At 49.9% G+C, this 24072-nt stretch overlaps 1 protein-coding gene and 1 long non-coding RNA gene across 3 annotated transcripts in view; one reads left to right on the plus strand and one right to left on the minus strand.

Moving 5' to 3' along the window:
* The window catches only part of IFT122 (intraflagellar transport 122), a 65932-nt gene that overhangs the window by 40132 nt on the left and 1728 nt on the right, over positions 1-24072 (minus strand). Inside the window, exons 2-11 of one of the 2 annotated variants that reach the window (XM_069560972.1) lie at positions 18944-19010; positions 17530-17614; positions 13315-13393; positions 11488-11564; positions 8857-8923; positions 7550-7696; positions 6276-6452; positions 4247-4322; positions 1413-1604; positions 1125-1263 (exon numbers count right to left, since the gene is read on the minus strand). In XM_069560972.1, the coding sequence (XP_069417073.1) occupies positions 1125-1263; positions 1413-1604; positions 4247-4322; positions 6276-6452; positions 7550-7696; positions 8857-8923; positions 11488-11564; positions 13315-13393; positions 17530-17614; positions 18944-19010 (1106 nt within the window). The remainder of the gene's footprint in view (positions 1-1124; positions 1264-1412; positions 1605-4246; positions 4323-6275; positions 6453-7549; positions 7697-8856; positions 8924-11487; positions 11565-13314; positions 13394-17529; positions 17615-18943; positions 19011-24072) is intronic. The other variant, XM_069560971.1, reaches the window with a different exon arrangement.
* LOC138424296 (uncharacterized) lies at positions 4399-8375 on the plus strand. The gene is made up of 4 exons (XR_011250732.1): positions 4399-4605; positions 5669-5731; positions 6358-6461; positions 7391-8375. It is a non-coding gene; the product is annotated as an uncharacterized lncRNA (long non-coding RNA).

Below are 24072 nucleotides of genomic sequence, written 5' to 3' on the forward strand. Positions count from 1 at the left end.
GGGGAAAAAAAAAACCCAGCTCGAACAAGAGGCTATTAGGTAAGGGAGAAGGCAGAGAAATTAAAAGCCATCATTTACTTAATGCTAGTGGCAATTAAAGGAGGCACATTCATCAAAAAACCTTTACAGAGTGTCTAATACGCAATCAACTCTGCTAAACACTGAGTCGCATACAAATCTTTGTGGCCCCGAGCTTACATCTGAGTGTGCAAAGTAGAAGTCTTTGTGCCACCATTGCTTGCTGAAGATAAATCTCCTCTGAATGGCACTAATAGCCCCTGATGGTCATGAACAGGCCTGGGTAACTGCCCACAGCTCTGGACACTCGCCACCCAGCACTCTTGCCAACAGGGAGCCGAAGGCAGTTGCTGGCGCACACTAGGGTCTCACGCTCGTGCTACAGGTGGAGAAAGTCCCTCAGCAAGGACAGCGGGGAACTGCCTGACCCGCTGCACCCTCAGCATCGCAGCTGGAGTCTTCCCTCAGAGGTGCTCCCAGGTGGGGGACCAGAGGATGCCACCTGACTCTGCAAGACACCCCACACAGGCCCCTGCAATGTGCTGTGGCTGGGACACCTGCAAATGAATGCCCTTGAAATAAGCAGATTCTCAGCCCACTGAACCAGCACGGCCACTTGGGTGGACAGAGGAAGGGACTGGCTACCTGAGGCCTGGAAGCCTGGCCTTCTGACCAAGCCCGTGCAACCCACCACCTCCTTCTCTCTGGGGGAGCACCCACCAGGAGGTGAGTGGACAAGGAGCTGGGAGAGAAGCACCCCAGAAGGGACTGTGATCAGAGAGGACACATGTCCGCAGAGATCCGTGCAGGTCACCCAGTCCCTGGCTCTGACTTGTTACATGCTGTCCTCACTTAGCCAGGCAGACCATTTCCCCTTAGCATTACCTGCAAATTTTTGTTTTTGGAGAGACGGTTCATTGTTTCAAAGACATCAATATCCTCTCCACGCTCCTACCACACAAAAGAGCGAGACCCGGTGGTCCAGCATGTGTCCGGAACACCAAGGAGCAACACGCCCTACCGTCTCATTTGCCCTGTGAGCAGCGCTGTCGACCTGCCCCTCTCCCCGGCATCTGGTGGGCAGAGGGGCCGTGCCTGCCGCTCACCTTTCTGCTCAGTGATCAGGTGCTGCACGATGACATCGGTCATGCTATCCCTGTAGGCGTAGCGGTCCTTGTAGAGCCCGTGGACTGTGCTGAAAATCAGCTGGTAGAAGGAGATGGTGCCATCCTGGCAGCCCACCACCTGCAGAGAACGAGCCTATCAGTCCTCAGTCCTCTGTGGAGACAGACCTGCCTGTTAGGAACAAACGTCAGTGGTCTGACTGGCTAAACACGGCCGATGTTCACTGACTACTTGGGCAGTGGCCCAACCAACCAACTCCCCCTTCTTACCACGTAGTTGGAGTCGGGCTTCACTTTACACGTCCACACCCAGGAGGTCTGCTCCCCAACGGCCCCGAGCCGCACGCCATCCTTGGTGAAAAGGGACACTTGCTTGTCTGACCCCCCCAGCAAAATGTACTCCCCTTTAGTAAAGTAGCTGATGCAGCAGGGGTCAAAGTTCAGGGAGTGGTCCTTCCCGATCTGAAGAAAAAGAACACACCAAGGGAGATCCATGCTGAATTCATGATCATCGCAACACGATCAAGGGCTTTTCCCTCCATCCTTTACATGGAGAGCTGGCCAGCGTTCTCTCCCATGTGACAGATTCCATCATGAACACAGCCCAGCCCTCTAGAGCACCCCGTCCTCTCCACACGGACAAACCCCCAGGGTCTCCCCCCGTCCCACCCAACAGCCCCAGGGCTGTGTCTTAGCTCCGCAGCCAATCCACACCCCAGATGGTCTTTCTCCCGTTAGGCCTCCCCCTCTATTCACAGCCCTTGCTAGGCTTTAGGATTTCCCTCAGTCCTGAGGGAAATTTCTTTTTCTTTCTGCTTTTCTTTTCCTTCCCTCCTTCTTTCCTTTTTTCTTGTACTTCACAAAACTAAGTCCATTCAATTTTTTAAAAATTGTTCTTAGTCGGTAATTATACTCATCCTATTTCTCTTTAGATTCAGGTATTTCACACACCACACGATTCACCCATGTCAAGTGTATACTTCATTGGCTTTTAATGCGTCTGGAGTTGTACAACCATCATCACTAACGGCAACTTCCCAGAAAGAAACCCTGTACCTGTCAGCAGTCAATCCCCTTTCCCTTCTCTTTTCCCCCCCTGGCAGCCACTAATCTACTTCCTGTCTAGAGATTTGCCTGCTCTGGACATTTCATGTAAACGGAAACACAGACCACGTGGCCTCTTGTGACCGGCTCACCCTTTTTCAGTAGCACCAGTACTTCACTCCTTTTCACTGCTGAATATTCCACTGTATGGATAGTCCCCATTTGATTTTTCCATGCATCAGTTGATAAACATTTCAGTTCTTCCTATTTCTGGCTATTATGAAAAATGCTAGATACGAACACTTGCACACCAATTTTTGTACAGATGTACGTTTTCATCTTTCTTAGACATGGATACCTAGTAGAGTTGCTGGGTCATATAGTAACTTCACATTTAACCTTTGATAACTACTTAAAAAGTGGCTGGGTATACCATTTTATATTCCTATCAGTAGTATACAAGTGTTCCAATTTCTCCATCCTAGTGGGTGTGAAGTGGGTCTCAGTGTGAGTTTGATTTGCCTTTTCCTGGTAGCTAATGATGTTCAACATCTTTTCATTTGCTTACTTGGCCACATGTATTTCTTGTTTGAAAAATTGTCCATTCAGATCTCTTTTCCATTTTTTAATTAAGTTGTCTCTTTATTATTGACTTGTAAGAGTTTTTTACTCCTTGGAACACAAGCTATGACAAACCTAGACAGCATATTAAAAAGCAGAGACATTACTTTGCCAACAAAGCTCCATCTAGTGAAAGCTATGGTTTTTCCAGGAGTCATGTATGGATGTGAGAGTTGGACCATAAAGAAAGCTGAGCACTGAAGAATTGATGCTTCGGAACTGTGATGTTGGAGAAGACTTTTGACAGTCCCCTGGACTGCAAAGAGATCCAACCAGTCCATCCTAAAGGAAAGCAGTCCTGAATATTCATTGGAAGGATGGATGATGAAGCTAAAACCCCAATACTTTGGCCACCTGATGCAAAGAACTGACTCATTTGAAAAGACCCTGATGCTGGGAAAGATGGAAGGCAGGAGGAGAAGAGGACGACAGAGGATGAGATGTTGGATGGTATCACTGACAATGGATATGAGTTTGAGCAAGCTCCAGGAGCTGGTAATGGACAGGGAAGCCTGGCGTGAAGCAGTCCATGGGGTCACAAAGAGTCAGACATGACTGAGCAACTGAACTGAACTGAAGAGTTTTTCACATATTTCAGATGCAAGTCCCTTATCAGATAAATGCTTTGAAAAATTTCTCTCCCACTCTGTATGTTGTCTCTTCACTTTTGATGGTGCCCCCTCTACTTTTAGGATGAAGGTCAAGCTCCTGAGTTTAGTTCCCAAGATCCCAAGTCAAAATGAGTCTCTTACAGTTTCCTAAGCGGCCCATGCTCTTTCAAACCTCCATGCCATTCTCCACAGCACCCCAGCACTAGACAAGGATGTCCTTTCCCCCTTCTCCATCAGGTGTCATCTCTTCCAGGAAGCATCCTCACATCTCCCTGCCCACCCAAGGCCTGAAGGACTAGCCTAGCAGCTGCTTATAAACGTGGGGGTGAATAAAGCAAATACAGGAAGGGGTTCATGACTAGGACCAAGGCTTTACAGACCAAGCTGCATTTCAGTTCAACCATTTACTGGCGGTGCAGGACCCTGGGCATAATATTTATTCCACTCCCCTGAGACTTGTCTATTCATATCTAAAAAGCAGATCATCAGACTTTCCTGGCAGTCCAGCGGTTCAGACTCGGCACTTCCCCTGCAGAGGGCACAGATTTTATCCCTAGCAGAGGAAGTTCCGCATGCCCTCAGTGTGGCCCCAAAAATGTAAAAAGTTGATCAGCAGAGTACCTACTTCACAAAGTTTTGTAAGAATTAAAAGAGATAACGCATAGCACTCAGCACAGAACCTGGTGTCACAGTAAATGCTCGATAAACAGGAGCTAACACAAAGGATGAACAATCGCTGATAATGGAATCTCCAAACGTGAAAACAGACTAAAACCAACAGGCATGACCAAGCCGGTGCCTCCCACTGGGCTGGCACAGACCGCATACCTGTTTTCCACTCAGCTGGTAGAAGGAAAGCTTCTGTCCCCAGTCAGCTACAGCCAGGATGTCATTGCGTTCCTCTCTAATCAACAGAAAACAAAAGAGGTTACGTGGGGCCAAGGCCTGCTGGTGAGTGTGGCCCGAAGGGTTTAACAAACAACAGGAAAGAGAAAGCCCTGGTCAGGCGGTCAGAATGCCAAGTGCTGGACAGGAGGACAGGGGCCAGAGGGCTGTGAGGTGGGCCTACCCATCAACCAGTCCAGAGGGAAGGGGAAGGTGAGGTCAGCCCTCCCAGGATCTGTATCTCGACAGGATGCCCCACCACGTGGGTGCTCATGGTGCAGGGACACAGCCACCATGAAGAGGTGAGACCCCTTGTTTCACAGCTTCCTGGGAGCAGAGCTAAGATAGTGAGGTTGGAGATCTGAGAGCGCTTTCTCTTACACACTGTACAAGGCGGGGAGGAGCAGAGAGACGTGTCTTCGGTGGTAGGAAGGCATGGATCGTCTGACTTTTTTTTTAACGGACAGAGGGGAAACTTCCTTGCTCTTCCTCTAGAAGAAACTAACACCCAAAGCTCAGTTCCCTTGCAGTTGGGGTTCTTGCGCAGGTGGAATGGTTTCTGATTGGATCTAACGGGAAAGAATGGCAGCTCGCTACAACCAGCCCGTCTCTGAAACCAACTGCCATCAGCATCAGCGTCCTGGAATTGCAGCTGCAGGAGCTGCACAGGAGAAACCTCCTCAGCCAGGGCTGCGGATAGGGCTACTCAGGAGTCGAGTTCAAGAGAGAGAGGTTCCCAGCCCTCGGGTGCTGGCCTGAACCCACCGAACGTTGCCGCCTCTCCGTTAACTCCAGCGTTTCGAGCCCAGGGCCTTGGGGTCATCTGACAGCACCATGAGACACTCAGCCAAAGCGCGGTGCAGCCCTGTGAGCAAACCTGGGCAAGGGTGACCAGATGGCAGCTCACGCAGGCTCTAGTCGATAGCCAAGGGGACAAAGACAATGATGGAGGGGGGGCGGAGGGACCCACGGGTGAACTCTGTGTGAACGGCACTGACATCCAAACACAACACATCTCCTGGGGAGACCTCGTACAGCTCTGGGCCAGGTTCAGCCTCCACGAGCTGGATGGCTGGTTTCCAACCTTCTTTCTCCCCCTTTTACCACCCCCCGCCAAACCCTGGGCAGTGGGACTCTTCACCAAAACAAAAGCTTGTGTTAGTAACTAAAGGGTCCGCTCTGGCTGAACACAGGCTGGGAAGTGAAGCCCACCCTCTCCTCCCTTCCTGGTCCCCCATCTCCCACCTTCTTTTCCCAAGGAAGCCCAGGCACCACAGAACAGTTTGGATGAAGTGATCTAGCTTAGGATTTGTCAGTCAGAATGTCCTGGCTCTCACACCGCAGCCTGCAATGGTTTCCCTACAGGTAATCTGGGCTGAAGAGAAGGAAGGCCGGCTGGATAACGAGGATTTGACGTGAGGACTGTGGGTAAGACGGGGGAGCTCCTCTCTGATATGTGTCCTAGCAAATGCAGGGTGAGGTGCGGTGTGGGAGCAGGCTGAGAGAGGTGTCCAGTAAGAGGGGAGGTGTCTGATGAACTACACTGCGGCCAGGCCAGGGCACACAGGCAGGCGCTCAACGTCATGCTTTTCAAAGGACCCCTAGATGCCACTCTAAAGAGTTTACTCTATGATGCTAAGTGGACAAAAAGGGAGTAGGATATGGTTTGGTTCATACAAGACTGGGGAGAAATACACTTAAGATGCTAACAGTGGTTTCCTCTGGGGATGGGGTCTTTCAGAATAGTTGAACTTTCTCCTTTGGACTCTTCAGTATTTGCCAGAGTTTCTCTAAGAAGAGTCTTTTAACCCACACACGAGTTTCAGGGGAGCGCTCCCCCCGGCGGGAAGAGCCTGCAGCAACAACACCCCCGGTCTCTTTGGGAAGGCAGCGCCAGAGAGGCGCCGGCCGGCAGGTCTAGGCTGGGGCGGGCCCCTCCGGGGAGGGCTCCGGCTCCCTGGGACACACTCACAGGCTGTCGTCCCCGGCACTGTCGTCCTCTTCCTCGGGCTCGTCCTCCTCTGCCTCACTACCCTGACTACTGTACACTGCAGACTTCAGAGTGGAAGGGATTTCCTGAAAGTATCTGCTGACAATGGCTTCCTCGGAATCCTCGATCTCTATGTTCATCCAGAAATTCTCCCATCGGCTGCAGACGGTAAGGGGTTGTTCAATCGCATTGCCTAGAACTGCACTAGGGATATTAATTTCAAGACCTGTCAAGGAGCCCCTGCCCCTTGCCCGGAAGAGGACAGCAACCAGGCAGACCAGGCAGACCAGGCATCCTGCGTCTCATGAATTAAAAATGGGCCCCCGAAGCCACAGAGTCATCTGTGGCCACAAAAAGCAAACAGCAGGAACTCTGGGCTAGGCTAATGGGCTCTGAAGGCATCAGACATGCATGCCACAGCCCTGGGCTGGACCAAAGTATTCAAGAAGAAGCGTAATCATCTGATGTCAGAAAGGCCGTGACATTAAACAGCCTTCTAAATCAAGTAGGTCCCACCTTTAAAATGACATTGGGTTGGTAAACAATTAAGTCCTTTACCTTCAGAGGACTCTATAGGGAATAGCGGTGGCTTAATAATGTTACAGGATTATACAAGGAGACCTAAAGCTATCAGTGCCCCATCAAAATCACATGAGCATAGTAAAGAGAATGTGCGTAAGGCTGGAGAAGGTAGACGCCAACTGTTTGTGGAACTAACTGTAGGCTTTGGGGGTATGTATACTTAATACTGATGTTTTGGGGGCCAAGGGCAGCAAAAAAGGCTCATGAAAAGCAAAAAGGGCTCGTGAAAAAGCACATGTTCTGTTCAGATTTGGAGGGAAGAACTGAAAAGGGGAAAGGACCAAAATAAAGCCATGGCACAGAGGTGAGCTACTGATTCATAAGGAAGTGGCTCTCCTGTGTTACATGCATACACACTCTCTCTGTCACACACGCACACTCACACTCACACACGCACACACGCACACACACACACTCTGGGCTGGCCTAGATAGCTCATCTGCTCAGCTACACTTCTGGGATGCATTCCAAAACTCAAGATGGGCTCTTTAAAAATTCCATTGAAACGGGAACAGGTTCCAAAACGGATCAGTCACATGGGGTGAGAAGCCTTTGAATCAGGGAGCCTTCGTGAGGAGAGAAAGAACCCAGCGCCTGAGGAAGGGCTTCCTAGAGCTCCTGACCGAGGAGGAGGTGGAGGAGCAGGAGGTGGAGGAGGGCGGCGGTGCGGTCACCTGGATGGGTTCCAGCTGATGGACCAGATGGGGGAGAGGGAGCCCCCTGGCCGCTCGATCTTCACCTTCTCCTCGCCGTTCTTGTTGCGGATGCTGACAACCCCGTTGAACATCCCCAGAGCCAGGTACTGCCCGTCGTTTGTCCAGCTGTTCAGACAATCGCCAGAGGGCGTGGGGCAGGGAAAGGGAACACGGCAGGTAAAAGCAGTGAGACTGGGGCCCTGCTTCAGACGGCCTGATGAGGCAGCAGCGGCCACGCGCACCTGGGCCCTGATGCAAACATCTCAGGGCCACACTGGGAGTCCCGCTGCTTCCCAGAGCGGAGGGCGAGACATGAAGGTGGGAACACCTTCCCCTCGCCGCCATGGTCTCTGTCGGCACCGCCACAAGGGCCCTGAGCTCTGCGTGCACCGCTGGTGGGGCCAGCCTCCTCCCACCCCCAGAGCCCCCTGAGCACAGGACCTGCATCTTGGTCACTGCCAGTCTCCCGAGCAGGTGCCCACCAGCTGCTGAACGAAAGGGAGGCTGCGCTGAGAAGCTGCTCGGCAAGCACAGCCACCCTTTGAGAGCGTCTACCATCTGCAGGAGCTCCCTGCTTTCAACTCACTACCTTGTGTGCATTTCACAACAGCCCCATCAAGACAGCATCATTTTTTTTTCCTTACATACAAAACGGAAATATATTTGTCATTTTTCTATGTTTTACAAACAACTGATTCTTTCCCTTCATTAAAAACCTCCACTCTGTTCTAAAATGAGAATATTCTGATGCTTGGAAAAAGCATTTATTGTAGCTTAAAATTAAAACTGCGAGTGAATGACTGCATATACTGAAGTGTTACATGTTACTGGAAACATCAGATTTCTTTTTAGTATAGTTTCTTTTCTTTTTAGCATCTTAATCCCCGTTTGTCAAATGAGGAACCTCCCGAGGTCACAGAGCCTGTCAGCTGCTGAACCTGGATCTGAACCCAGATCTAACGTCAAAGCCTGGGCTTCCTCCAGCGCTGTGCCGCCTGGACAAGGCCAGCTTCACATCCCCCGAGTCTGCCCTGAGCACAGCCTGAGGCTGGGACGCCTGCTGCTAGACAACTGCCCAAAAGCCACCTGCAGTGCTCTTTCGCGCCACGACCAAAGGCACGGGTTCTTCCCATCAAGGAGACCACGAGAGAAGAAAAGAGGAAACATGGGGCCCAGAGCAACTAGGAAGCATAAGACCTTCTCTACTGTGCGAACCAACCACATTCTGAGTCTGTCTGAAGAGCAGGGGAACAGAAAACCACCCTCAGAGCTGCCCCTTAACTTACCTGCAGCAGGTTATCTTGCTGCTGGACTTGTGCTTAGAGACAGACTTCTGCTCAGGAGACCATAAGCCTTCAATGCAAAATGATATGAGAGAGACTGGTTGGACTATTGCTGTTGTTCAGTACTCAGTCAGTCCGACTCTTTGCGACCCCACGGACTCCAGCAGGCCCTCACCATCTCCCAAAGTTTGCCCAAGTTCATGTCCATTGCCACTGGTGCTGGGAATATTACTCAGCACCAAAGAGGAACGAGCTATTGACACACGCTACAACTCCGATGGATCGCCAGGGTTTCATGCGGAGTTTAAAAAGTCAATCTCAAAAGGTCATATGCTCTATGAGCCCATCTTATATAGAGATGGAGAACAGATAAATGGTTACCCGGCACAAGGAGTTAGCTATAATAGGAGATGGGGGAAAGTGTTAGTCACTCAGTTATGTTCGACTCTCTGTGACCCCCTGGGTTACAGCCCACCAGGCTCCTCTATCCATGGAATTTTCCAGGCAAGAATACAGGAGTGCCATTTCCTCCTCCAGGGGATCTTCCTGACCCAGGGACTGAACCGGAGTCTCCTATGTCTCCTGCGTTGGCAGGCGGGTTCTTTACCACTAGCGCCACCTGGGAAGCCCGCAGGAGATGGGGGAGGTGATGATAAAGGAGTATCTTCACAGTGATGGTCATCGACACAGGTGATGACGTGACACTACTACACACACGCAGTGCGCCAGGCCAGTCTCCTGGTCGTGACCTTGTACGACAGTTACATGAGACGTATCCATGGGAGAGAGAGGAGGAAGGGCACCCGAGACCTCTCTGCTATCTCTGCAACTCACTGTGAATCTGTAACTACTGCAACTTATTGTGAATCTATAACCATTTCAAAAAAAAAAAAGAGGAAGATACATTGGTGAATTTCTAGCCAAACTTTCAGGGGTTTAACTCAAAGAAATGCAACTTTCATAATTATTACACTGTAACCAGGATACAACTTAGTGGTCAAAGTAATGAAAGATGCCTCCTGAAAATCCAGCCTCTGCTCCCCAGCCTTTCTGGGCCGTGCCCTGTCCCCAGCATACTGGTTGCCTTTGACTTGCTCCCTCCTGCCACTGACGCAGTGTTGCACAATAGGTCTATGTCTGGGCAACACCACCAAATTCTGCTCTGGGTCTGGGCCACGAAGCACGGCCAAGAAGGAAAATCCAGGGCAGAAATACATTTGCAGAGCAAGATGCAACATCCAACAACTTGCCTCCCCCATCTCCGGCACTGGAAGGCCTCCTCCAGCATTTCCGCCTGTGCTCGAGCCATCTCCCCTCCACCGCACCCTCCGGGGCCTCCTGTGCTGTCCGGAGCAGGCGCTAGATGCAATCGCGTGGCCTGGGCCCATCCCTTACCGGCGAGGTGACCTCAGGCACGTCCCTGGACCACTCTGAGCCCCAGTTCTGTTTCATCAGCACAGCAAGGATGAGAATGCTACCGCAGTTGTCACAGAGCTCACACAGGAATTCATTTAACCCTTGGCACAGTACCTACTGGCCTTCCCTGGAGCCTCGGTGGTAAAGAATCTGCCTGCCAATGCCGGAGATGTAAGAGATGCAAGTTCAATCCCTGGGTCAGGAAGATCCCCTGGAGGAGGACAAGGCACCCCACTCCCGTTTTCTTGCCTGGACAATCCCATGGACAGAGGAGCCTGGCGGGCTACAGTCCATGCGGTGGCAGAGTCAGGCATGACAGCGACTGAGCACACACACCCAGCGCCCACCACACCACGAACGCTCAACAAACATTACTACTTCACGGTGCATGTTTACAAATTCGACCTCTCTACCTGCCCCTGACCACAAGCTCTTTGAGGGCAGGATTTCTACTTTGTCTCTTTCACCCCCAAAGCAAGCACCCAGACCAGTGCCTCACATGGAGAAAATGCTAAGTTTTTCATCAATGACAGTCTCTCCCCCTTTTATGTACACAACGTGCTTTCAATCACACCCTCTCTTTTGAACCTCTGAACTCTTGTCAGTGGACAGAAGGAACGCGTTCACTTTAGGTCAGGAAGGGAAACAGAGGAGTCAGATCTCGAGTTCTGCTCTGTGTACCCACTATCTCCCAGCAAGAAAAACAGAACCGATGAACTGAAAGCCAGACTGGACCTTGAACAGGGAGCCTGCAGGCCTCCGCCCGCTCTCCCAGCCTCTGCTCCATGCCGGGACCCTACCAGTGCCGAGTGTGGGGCGGGTGTGCTCCTTGGGGAGGACAGCCACAACCACGGGATGAGCAAAGGGGGGCACACTGCACACGGGTGCTGGGGACACGGAGGTGGGGACAACTGCACAGTCCCCTCTCAGAGGCAGCAACGTCAGTCACGCCGGGGCTCTCCCGGTCCTCTCCCCACCTCCCTCCCCAGGGCTTCTCCCAAATTGCTGTCTTACCCACCCATTTCTGATCAGACTCAATGGCCTCATTCACTCCCTTGGTTCCTACACAATGTAAAGGACAATTCTCAGCCTCCCCTCAGCCAGTGAAGGGAAGGGAAGAGGAGGCGCACTGACTCATCACCACATTTTGGACGGATTTCAGCACTTTTTGCCAATTTCCAGTCATTCCAGGACAAGACACTGGGAACCCAAACCTACCGATGTCGCTGGAGGAACAGGATGCCAGCTGGTGGGTGACGGGGTTGTAGGAGACACACTGGATGGAGTCATTGTGCCTGGGAAGTAAACAACCGGAGACGATTACACGGCAGACCACAAACACTTCAGCGGCTCCAGCAGAAGCCTGTAATGACGGGCCCGCAGACAGCCTAACTCCGCACAGCGAGCTCTACTGCAAGTGACCAGTGCAAAGCACAGGGGTGAACGCCCCCTCCTGGCTTGCCTCTCAGCCACCATCTTCCTCTCTACATGTTACCCACCCACCAGACTGGCCACCTCCTCCAAGATAAACGCGCTGAACAGCTCTCGTATACCAGCTGGGAAGAGGACGGAAGGCACCCAGCCAGGCGCACTGGAAGCGCCGCATTAACGGCCATTCCTCTTAGGCTTTGTGGAGGCCTGGAAATACATTCATTCACACAGGATGGAGGTACAGTGAAGACACTATTATAGACCAAGACCTGGAAACATCTGAGATGACCGTGAAGGCTGAGGGAGGCGCGTCCCACGTGTGGCACCTCAGCTTCAGGCTTACTCCACTTGTGAGCCATACTTGACTTGTGACCTCGTTCAGTCATTTATTCATTCATCCAAATGTTGATCTGTACACACATGTTCACAGCAGCATTATTCCAACCAGCCAAGAGGTGGAAGCAACCCAAAGGCCCATCAGCAACAGATGAATGGATAAACAAAATATGGTCTGTAGACACACTAGGATGTCATTCAGCAGCAAAACGTACGGGGATTCTGACATGTGCTACAACACAGCTAAGCCTTGAGGACGTTACGCTCGGTGAAATGAACCAGTCACCAAAGAACAAATACTGCAGGACTCCACGGATATGAGGCACCCAGAGCAGTCAGACTCACAGACAGTAGAACTGTGGTGCCTAGGGCTGGGAAGGGGGCTGGAGGTGGCTGTTTTTAGGGGAGGAGTTTCAGTTTTGTGAGATGAAGAGAGGCCCGGAGGTTCGCCGCACAGCAACATGGATGGACTCACTTAGCAATACTGACCTGCACACTTAAACATGCTCAGGATGGCAAATTGCATGTTATGTGTATTTCACCACAATTCAAAAGAAAACCATCATTTGTCGAGTACCTACAATGGGCCGGGCAAGGCGCCAGGCACCAGAGACACACGGTGAACTAAACACAGGCAGTGTCTGCCCCCACGGAGGTTCCAGGCTGATGGGAGGACTCTGTCATCAGAGTAAGTGCAAAACTACAGCCGTGAGGGGCTTCCCTGGCGGTCCAGCAGTTAGCACTCCACGCTTCCACTGCAGGGGGCACAGTCAGGGAACTAAGATCCCGCATGCCACACAGCACCCCCAAAATAAAAGTCCAGCTGTAAGAAACGCCCTGAAGGAGACCCGACCGAGGCTAGCGGGGCAGGGAGGGCTTCCAGAAGAAGCCATGTCTGAGATCTGCAGGGGATGAGCAGAGCCTCGGCACAGAGAGGGGCCTGGAGCACACAGAGCCCAGGTTTCGGGCTGGCCACCCCGGGTGGATGTGAGGCTCTTCCCTGAGGTGGGGACACTGGAGGGGGGCGGCGGCGGCGGGGGTAGAACGTGTGACATCAGACAAAGCAAACTGAACTGCACGGAGACACCAGCCAGCGCCAGCCGCGCTCCAGACTGCTCCCTCCCTCCCTCACTCCCCGACCTCCTCCGCACACAGCCCCACAACTGAACTGCCGTCACGCGGAAAAAAGTCCTTCCTGCCCTCTTTTCTAAGGGGCTTGTGCCCCGTCCCTCAATAACAGGCCAACTCATAAGACCATGTGCCTAAACAATCACTTACGTGTACTTCAGAATGCCTTCCAATTTTGACGTCCAGATTATAACGCTTTTGTCAGCTGATCCAGAAGCAAAGCGTTTGCCTGAAAGTGGTTTTAAAAAGAAAATAAATTTCACTTGTTTTAGACCAGCATTTTGCAGACAGTGTTTCTTAGAAAGCTGCTTCTTTCAGGCCCCTAGGAAGTATCAGTTGCTTCTGCAACCCTTGTTATCAGTGCTGGGTGGCAGCGCTTTGGAGTCAGGAAGTTTGAGTTCATTCCCAGTTCTGTCTGGCACTAACGGAGATGTACGGAGAGCCGGTCGCAAGCCAGCACCATGCCCTATGCTCAGAATTAAGTCCTGATTAAAGCATACGTGATCCCTACCTTCACAGAGTTTGTCTGTTGGGTAAAGCAGGCATTAAATTAAATTAATCAAATTCAAACACAATGTGGAGAGAAAAAAAGCAGCTCTATGAAAGAGAATACATGGGGACCTCATTTCGGTGATGGAGGTTTCTCTGAGAAGGGGATCATTCATTAAGACCTGGAGGCTGAGGGTGTCCCCTGATGGTTCACTGGATAAGAATCTGCCTGCAATGCAGGAGACATGGGTTCAATCCCTGATCTGGGAAGATCACACATGCCACAGGGCAACTAAGCCCACAGGGCAACAAAGACCTTTATTTATTTTGCACAGGCAAAAATAAATAGAATTATTAGGAAAAACAAAATAGACCTGAAGGTTGAGCAAAGTTTAGCCAGGTGCAAACAGCGGAAAGGCCCATCCATATGGGTCAAACAGACGTGCAAAGGCCCTGAGGCAGGAAGACACCGCACCTCTGGAGGGCTGAGCGCAGCCAGCCTGGAACGTCACGGGAAAGGGCGAGGTGGGTGGTGGTGGGATCTCAGGGCTTCGGAGCCACATTAAGACCCTGCTCTCTGTCCCAAGGAAAGGCTTCAAACAAATGAGGGCCGGGTGAGGCTTTCACTCTCACCCTACTTTGGCTGGGTGGCACCACTGCAAACACTAAGCCAGAGAAGCTGCTCCTGTTTCTTCTTCCTGTCACTGCTCCCTGACCCCGGCAGGCAGCAGGGCAGGGAGAGAGTGGGCTCCGGGCTCAGTCTGAGTGGGAATTCCCCGTGACGTCACCCGCCAGCTGCGGGAGCGCCAGGAGCCACTGAGCATCCCCAGGCCCTCGTTTCCTCATCGGAAAAGCGGAAGCAACAACAGTGTTTACCTCTCAGCTATTGTGAGGACACAATGAGATTACAGTGCTTAGGACTGGGGCTGGCCTGGGATCAATGTTGAACAAGATCAGCTACCATTATCACTATTATCTCCTCACATCGTCTTGTATCACTTTCCTTAAAAAACTAGTTCTTAACACACTTCTGTTTCATGGCTGCTTATTAAGTATTTAGTAAACTTAATAATAAAAGACAGAAATCAGAAACAAGCAAAGTCATCATGTTTTAAACAGCAAAACCATAATTCAGTGTATCCTTATTTCTAGATCCAAGGGGGAGGGACTTTGTTACCACTACTCAGTGTTATGAGGGGCGGCATAAGGCACTGGGAAGAATGTGGGCTCTGCAGTCAGAGGACCCAGGTCAGGCCTGGCTCTGTCAAGTCTCCTGTAATGTGCTAAGTCGCTTCAGTCGAGTCTGACTCTTTGTGATCCTGTGGACCATGGCCTGCCAGGCTCCTCTGTCCACAGGCTTCTCTAGGCAAGAATACTGGAATGGGCTCCAAGCCTATTTTCTCACCCCTTCCCTACCTGCTTCAGAGGCTACTGGGAGGCCAAGTGAGATGACATGTGTGGCAGGACTTTGCAAAACGCTGAAAAATGCCCCTGATCGCGGAGCTTGCTCTGACATCCCCGAGGGCCGTCACAGTGCCGAAGGCCAGAGGCCCTGGACTCATAAATTCTGAGACCTCACAGGTTGTCCCCTGGTATTACTGAGAACTTGAACTCAACTAGGCACATAAGAAAAACAGGACAACCATGGGACAGCACACCTGACTATCAGGCAAGAGCCGGCACCGTCTCTGCCACTAACTTGCTATCACGTGACGAAGCACACGTGACTTCTCGCTCATTATGGAGGTCTAAGGTGAACAGAAGGGACTGGGTCAGGCTAACACTGGGCGCATGCGGTAGATGCATTTTTGAGAGGGGTCTGTAGCTTTCATCAGATTCTCAAAGAGGTCCGTCACCTAAGGAAAGTGAAAACCCTGGAGCCTGAGTGATCTCTGCGGTCCACCCGCACGGTGCCCCTGGTCCTGCACCTTCCCAGCAGTGGTCACAGAGGCCCGTCTCCAATCCTAAGGCCATATGACACAGGAGGTAGTCGAGACTCAGAGAGTCAACCACCACCTCCAACTCACAGAGCTTTTGGGGTTGGAACTGTCTTATCCCAAAGCCCATGTTCCTCCCACAGACACCCAGCTGTGGGAAGCATGGATTTACTTTAACTCCCAACATCAGTTTCACGCAGCCGGTGTGATGGCCATCTCTCTTCTTCCTCACCCCACCTGGTGCCCTAACTCCAATGACCCTACAACTCCCCTAGAACCTCCCTCTCCACTGCCCCTCAGCCCTGTGGTCCTCTCTCCCCTCATGACTCAGCAACAGTTCAAGGTCAATGTAGATAATCACTTGTGTGCATACATCCTCTGCCCCTGCCCTCGCACTTCATCTTCAAGAGGAGCCTGTAAACCTACCACTCTGGTTAAACCCCTTCTCCACTTGCTCTGCCCGTCCCGTATCTATGCAGCTCTAAGTGACGGAGAAAAAAACATCATCACACTGCTGAGTTCCCTTTCAATCCACGATCACCAGCTTCGGGCGGGCCTTTCGTGTAGCTGGGGTCTCACGACACATCCTGGGGCCATTTACTCAGCCCCCTGGGCAGGTGGTGACTGACTTTCTTCCTTTGCCCTCAACTCTCAGACACCTCCTTCCCCATCCTCGCTCTCAGATGTTTCTGCTTCCTGCTTCACTGAAAGGATGGGACAGAATTCCGTTGCCAGGACCTGCAGGGGCAGCCCCCAGCTTCCCGCCAGGCCCATCTCTGCCCTGGATCTCCTCTCCTCCTCTCACTCAACCACGCTGCTTCGGCATTTCCCACTCTCCTCCCTACAGCATCAACTGTCTCCAAATTCAGTGTGTCTGAAACTGAACTCCTGACCTCTCACAGTAAGTTGCAGCCTTCCTCATCTCAGTGCAGGGCAACTCCATCCTTTTATTCCCTCGGGTCAAAAACCTGGGAGTCACCCCGACTCCTTCCTTCACACCCCACATGCAACTGTCAGCCAATCCTACTGGCTCTGCCTCCCAGCTCTATCCACTCCTCACCACCTCCTCTGCTTCCACAGAGATCTGAGCCGCCATCACCCGTGTGATAAAATCTGCCCGGATGACAAGATGATGATCCTTCACTCGTCCTCCTCCACCCTCACCCCCTGCAGGCTGCTCCCAAGATTGAAAACAGAAATCAGATCAGATTTATCCTCTGCTCAGAGAAATGGTTCCCCATTTTCAGTGAGGATCAAAATTCTGCAGCAGCCCACGTTAACCAGCCAGCCCACGCCTGTTACCTCTCTGCCCTCGTCCCCTACTGCTCCCCACCAACGTTCTCTCCCAGCCCCAGGAAGGCACAGCCACCTGAGGACCTCTGCAATGGCCGTTTCCTCTACGAGGAGCTCCCCTCCCCCTGGCACTAGCTGTCCTTACTTCCCTAGCTCCCCACCTTCAATCTTTGCTTACTGGTCCCCATCTCAACAAGCCATCCTGACTACCCTGCCCCATCCTGCACCCAGCGCCCTGACCCGCCCAGCACTCTCAAGCCCTCTTGTTGTGCCCTTTTTCTTCTTCCTGACACTCACGACCTTCCAGCATACTGTTTAATCTACTTACTTAGTACATTCATTGTATGTCTTTCCTCATACTCTCTCCCCTTCCCCTCCCACAACACAGACATGAGTCGCACAAGGGCAGGGATCTTTGTTTTGGTCTCTGAAGTATCTCAAGCAGCTAGAACAATACTTGGCCCACAGACGGGCCTCAATAAATACTTAAATGACGGAATTAAGCTGAATGACTGAAGTCTAAGAGACTGACTGTCTTCCAAAACCGGAAGTGGTGCTTGAGCTCACTAACAATGTGGGCACAGCCAAGGAGAGAGACGAGTGACTGTGAGGCCAGGACAGAGACTGAAGCCGAGTAGCCGCTTACCGTCCTTCGCGTACGCCACACAGTACACCGTGTCCTTGTGTCCCTTTAGGGGTTGAAGCAAGGTGCCATCAGACGTGTCGTAAACCTGGCAAGGAAGAGACGAAGCTACAGATTACCCACATGGCACCCGCGAGTCAGAATTCCTGCAGGTCGCTGCTGCTATTTTTATTTTCATACCAAAACATGTGTCAATATTCTCAGTTTGTACCAAGTAAAAAATACATTGAAAAACCAGACTGACTGTGAAAGTTGGGAAACCCAACAAGTAGAGGCCACGATTCTGCACGTTATGTGGCTGGGAATGTACCATTAATGCTCGAGAAACAAAAGTTCAGTCCATGGAACTTCCCTGCAAGGTTCACTCCCCTGCGTGAATCTGGATCTGCGACCAATCAAGCTAGACCCTCCCAGAGAAAGCCAGCACAGAGAGCCCAGTGCGAGCAGGAAGAAACGCCAGTGCAACCCTGCCCCCACCGCTGATATCACAGAGGCATTCCACGCTTGCTATCGAGAGTCTGAGAGTCACAGACCTGGACCCGGGGTCTGCAAGTGGGAGGGAGTGTTCTAAAGCCCAGCTGTAACATGGACGTAGAATTTTACAGCATGTGACATCTATAAATTTTGTGGAGACTGAAAAAACACACCGTCTGGGAAATAAAGGCAAGACCCTCCAGAAAGGATCTGTGTTGGAGAAGATAACCTATTGGAAAAACCTAAAAGGATTTGGACTGTTTACCCTGGAGAGAAGTCGTCTGTGGAACAACTGACTCAGGGCTTTAAGATTATATGGTTTCCCCGCGGACAGTGGAAAGCAGGCTGTCTGCACATCTAGAGACGAGAGTGAGAGGAAGTGGACTTACACAGGAGGAAGGGGCGAGCAGGCAAAGGTGCTCAGGTCAAACATAAAGTGTTCTCTGAAAACGACTTTTATACACTGGGACAGCTTCCAGTAGGAGCTTATATTCTTTGAAAATATGAAAAATAGGACAACATCCATATGGAACTCTTTAGGAAGGGCCTGTGCCTAAAAATTGGGGTCAGGCTGTCTGGCTTTTCATGGAGGGAGCCCCTTCAGTCCTGTTGTTTGAATTTTTTCAGGGCGACACAAATGTGAACTGACAAATGGCTCTGTTTCAAAGGCATTTTGATTAATTATTTTTCAACCCGTTCATGGTGTCACAAAGTAAAAAGGGAAAGATTAATGACTCCAAAGGAGGTATTGTTCACAGGTTCCTAGCTGACAGACAGTTTACCTACCTGTTTTAAATAGCCCATTTCCTTCCCTATTAAAAAGTAATGACTGGTTTTTCCGCCCTTGCCTTTTTTATCTTAAAAACCGGGTCAAATTTCAGAGCACTTACACTAGGGAGAGGGGAAAAAAGCGCTTAAAAAGGAAATGCAGACAAAATCCTACCAGTAATCTGCTTCCCGCAGCCACGATCAGCTGGGCTCCATCGGGCTTGAACGCGAGGTCATATACACTAAACAGGAGACAAGACAAGGCAAACGGACAATTAGGAGCCAAGATGACGAGGCTGGCTATCAGCCAGGAAAGCAAATGCTATGTCCATTACGAAGCACGGCTTGCGTAGGAGGAAGAAAAATAGCAGCTAAGAATTGCGTTTGGTTGCAGATTCCATTCAGTCCCCACACCTTCCGTCGCAATTCACTTGGCGGCCAAGGTTGTAGCCCACTTACCACTTGTCCAGAAGCCAGACGCCAGACTCGATTCCAAGGGTCAACAGTGGGGGGCACTATCTCATCACGAAACCATGAAGGCTCCGCAAATGAATGTGTGAGGGCCAGAAAATCCACAGATCATTTACTGAAATATCATTACTTCCTCCAATTAATCCGGTATTTATCAAGTGCCTCTTCCATGTTAAGAACTAACAGCTACAAGATGACAAAATCAGTCCCTCCCTGCCGTCATAAAATGACCACCCTGTAGGAAGGCAAGGCTCAGACACACTCACAAAGAACCACGTGTCATCAAGTCTAAAGCACACCTTTTTCCCCACATTTTAACATTTCTGATGCTGGGATGCGTCTTATAACCGATACTGTGTCAGTTTAGTTGGCAGCATACTTTGCTCTCTTAAATCATACAGAAAATGATATTTTACAAACAGTGACCTGTTAGATTGGATGGAGTATAGAATAATATCATGACAAAGGCTTTAGGAGATACATTAAAGCATATATTGTGGGATTCCAAGCAGGAAGACAGAGTGTTCTGATTTGGAGAGGATCAGAAAAAAGCTTCACGAATAACACAATCTGTGAAAAAGGCAGGGCTTTCGAGACAGGCAGGGGGAGCCTGGGCAAGCGCAGCATTTCAGGCAGAGACAACCAAGCAAAGATGGGACGGCGGGAACAGCAGACATCCAAATAACCGAATTTAACTGAAACGTGTGGCCATGTGCAGGGCGACAGGGAGCAAGAGATAAGGCTGGAGAAGACACACTGCAGCCATATGACAAAGATTCTCAAATGCCCCCGGGCAGACGATTTTATTAGTTCCAGCGACCCTAGGAAGAATGGGTCAGACAGCACTGCCGTGATGGCCTACTGTAAAAGCTAAGCTGGGGTACATTAACCTGGCCCCTATGAGGGACGGAAAACTATAGACACCTTGGGGAATTCCCCGGCGGACCAGTGTTAAGACAGAGATTTTATTGCCAAGGGCATGGGCTTGATCCCTGATCAGGAAAAGATTACGGGCAAGGGGAGAAGTGGGCAACAGAGAATGAGATGGTTGGATGGCATCACCGAATCAAAGGACACGAGTTTGCGTAAACTCTAGGAGATAGTGAGGGCATCCCTGGTGGCTCAGACAGTAAAGAGTCTGCCTGTGGTGCACGAGACCAGGGTTCGATCCCTGAGTTGGAACGATCCCCTGGAGTGGGAAATGGCGACCCACTCCAGTATTGTTGCCTGGAAAATCCCATGGGTGGAGGAGTTTGGCAGGCTACAGTCCATGGGGTCACAAAGAGTCGGACACGACCAAGTGACTTCACTTTCACTTTTCCAGAAGATAGTGAAGGACAGAGAAGCCTGGCGTGCTGCAGTCCATGGGATCGCCAAGAGTCACACGACTTAGTGACTTAACCACAGCAAACAGGGAACTGGCGCAGCCAGTAAAGAGTCTGCCTGCAATGCAGGAGACACAGATTCAATCCCTGGGCTGGGAAAATCCCCACTCCAGTATACTTGCCTGGAAAACCCCATGGACAGAGGAGCCTGGAAGGCTATAGTCCAAAGGGTCGCAAAGAGTCAGACACGACTGAGGGACTAAGCACAGGGAACTAAGATCCCGAAAGCCTCAAGGTGTGGCCAAAAGCACACAAACAAAACATTCTGGTAACTACTTAAGAGCATTTACCGCAGAGACACCTCATGTTTCTCTCTTCAAATGCATTATTTTATGTCGTCCTCACAATTCTGTGAGGTAAGCATTACTGCTCGACTACAGGTGGCGCTAGTGGAAAAGAGTCCGCCTGCAATGCAGGACACCCAGGTTTGATCCCTCGGTTGGGAAGACCCCCTGGAGAAGGAAATGGCAACCCACCTCAGTATTCTTGTCTGGAGAATTCCATGGACAGAGGAGCCTGATGGGCTACAGTCCATGGGGTCGCAAAGAATTGGACACAACTGAGCAACTAACACTTTCACTTTCACTCGAGGACATCACAGCTCAGAGAGGTCAAGTATCTTGCCCAGCATCACAGAGTCAGCAAGTGAAAGGGCCAGAATTTTAACTCAGGTCTGACTCTAGAGTCTGTGCTATGCCTCCTTCCACTCTCCTGAGTTACTATCAATTTTAACAAATTTTGGCTGCTCTCAATACTTTAAAAACAGTGGCTGATATTTATTAAGCACATTTATTTACATGTGTGCAAAGTACAGTTTAAATGCTTTGCACATGTTAACTTCCTTAATTTTCATAACAACCCTATATCTATTTCACAAATGAGAAAACAGGTAAAAAGAAATTAACTAACCTGCTTGAAAATAAACAGCTACTGAGTGGACTGAGCATGCACTCAATGCAGTTAGAGCCAGAATTCAAATCCAGTGCTCAGTTGCTATCAGCAGCTTGTACTACGAGCACTTTTATAACAGAGTTAAAAGATACGTTTAAAAAAAATTTTTCAATAAAGATACAGTGGAAAGGCTATATGTTTCAAGAAAAGAGCAGTACAGGAAAGAGGAACATCCCTACGGAAAACAGACAATTCCTTGTGTTTAAGATACAAATAAACATCTCCTACTTCTGTTGCCTGCTTGACTCCTACAGGCATTTGAGCCTGCTTTTCCCTGGAACACTGGGAATAATGAATACAGTGGTTCAGAGCACTGGCTCTGGAGAGAGGCAGAAAACTACCCCCATCACTTACTGTGTGACCTTGACAAATTATATACCCTCTCTGTGCTTCAGTCGCCTCCTTTGTAAAACAGAAATAAGTACAGTACCTATGTCAGTGGGTTGTTGTGAGGTGACAATGAGATAAAAAATATGAAGTTCTTAACCAGTGCTTGGCACAGAGTGAGCATTAGCTATTACTGGTACAGAGTACAAAGAGAGCAACTACTTCCAAAGGGAGCCTTAAGGACGTTCAGGACTTCACTGTGAGATGAAGGCATGCTTTCCTCACACAGAGAGGCCTAAGAAAAGACAGAGGGGGAATGGCCCTGTTCCAGAAGCTAAAACAGAGGCTTCATAATGAAGCTGAAAAGATCATGAAGAAAGATTTTGAAAGTCAGGCTGTGGAAAACTCCCAAGTAAATCAGTATTCCCCCAAATGCAACCTTATATGATGAATTTCAGTTCAGTTCAGTCACACCTGATTCTGCTACCCCAGGGACTACAGCACGCCAGGCTTCCCTGTCCTTCACCAACTCCCAGAGCTTGCTCAAAGTCATGTCCATAGAGTTGGTGATGCTATCCAATCATCTCATCCTCTGTCGTCCCCTTCTCCTCCTGCCCTCAAACCCTCCCAGCATCAGGGTCTTTACCAGTGAGTCAGCTCTTCACATGAGGTGGCCAAAGTATTGGAGTTTCAGCTTCAGCATCAGTCCTTCCAATGAATATTCAGGACTGATTTCCTTTAGGATGGACTGGTTGGATCTCCTTGCAGTCCAAGGGACTCTCAAGAGTCTTCTCCAACACCACAGTTCAAAAGAATCAATTCTTCGGTGTTCAGGTTTCTTTATAGTCCAATTTTCACATCCATACATGACTACTGGAAAAACCATAGATTTTACTAGAAGGACTTTTGTTGGCAAAGTAATGTCCTGCTTTTTAATATGCTGTCTAGGTTATATGGTGTTTCTTCCAAGGAGCAAGAGTCTTTTAATTTCATGGCTGCAGTCACCAACTATAGTGATTTTGGAGCGCAAAAAAAATAAAGTCTGCCATTATTTCCCTTGTTTCCCCATCTATTTGCCATGAAGTGATGGGACCAGATGCCATGATCTTAGTTTTCTGAATCTTGAGTTTTAAGTCAACTTTTTTACTCTCCTCTTTCACTTTCATCAAGAGGCTCTTTAGTTCTTCACTTTCTGCCATAAGGATGGTGTCATCTACATATCTGAGGTTATTGATATTTCTCCCAGCAATCTTGATTCCAGATTGTGTTTCATCCAGCCTGGCATTTCGCATGATGTACTCTGCATAAAAGTTAAATAAGCAGGGTGACAATATACAACCTTGACGTACTCCTTTCCCAATCTGGAACCAGTCTGTTGTTCCATGTCCAGTTCTAACTATTGCTTCTAGACCTACATCCAGATTCTCAGGAGGCAGGTCAGGTGGTCTGATATTCCCATCTCTTGAAGAATTTTCCATAGTTTGTTGTGATCCACACAGTCCAAGGCCTTGGCATAGTCAATAAAGCAAAAGTAGATGTTTTTCTGGAACTCTCATGGAATGCTCGTTTTTCTGGAACTCTCTTGCTTTTACAATGATCCAATAAATGTTGGCAATTTGATCTCTGGTTCCTCTGCCTTTTCTAAATCCAGCTTGAACATCTGGAAGTTCACGGTTCACGTACTGTTGAAGCCTGACTTGGAGAACTTCGAGCATTACTGTGCTGGCATGTGAGATGGGTGCAATTGTCGGGTATTTTGAGCATTCTTTGGCATTGCCTTTCTTTGGGATTGGAATGAAAACTGACCTCTTCCAGTCCTGTGGTCACTGCTGAGTCTTCCAAATTTGCTGGCATATGGAGTGCAGTACTTTCACAGCATCATCTTTTAGGATTTGAACTAGCTCAACTGGAATTCCATCACCTCCACTAGCTTTGTTCGTAGTGATGCTTTCTAAGGCCCATTTGACTTCACATTCTAGGATGTCTGGCTCTAGGTGAGTGATCACACCATTGTGGTTATCTGGGTCATGAAGATCTTTTTTGTATACTTCTTCTGCATATTCTTGCCACCTCTTCTTAATATCTTCTGCTTCTATTAGTCCATACCATTTCTGTCCTTTATTGTGCCCATCTTTGCATGAAATGTTCCCTTGGTATCTCTAATTTTCTT

The sequence above is a fragment of the Ovis canadensis genome, chromosome 19 (genome assembly GCF_042477335.2).
Source record: "Ovis canadensis isolate MfBH-ARS-UI-01 breed Bighorn chromosome 19, ARS-UI_OviCan_v2, whole genome shotgun sequence".
Taxonomy (NCBI): domain Eukaryota; kingdom Metazoa; phylum Chordata; class Mammalia; order Artiodactyla; family Bovidae; genus Ovis; species Ovis canadensis.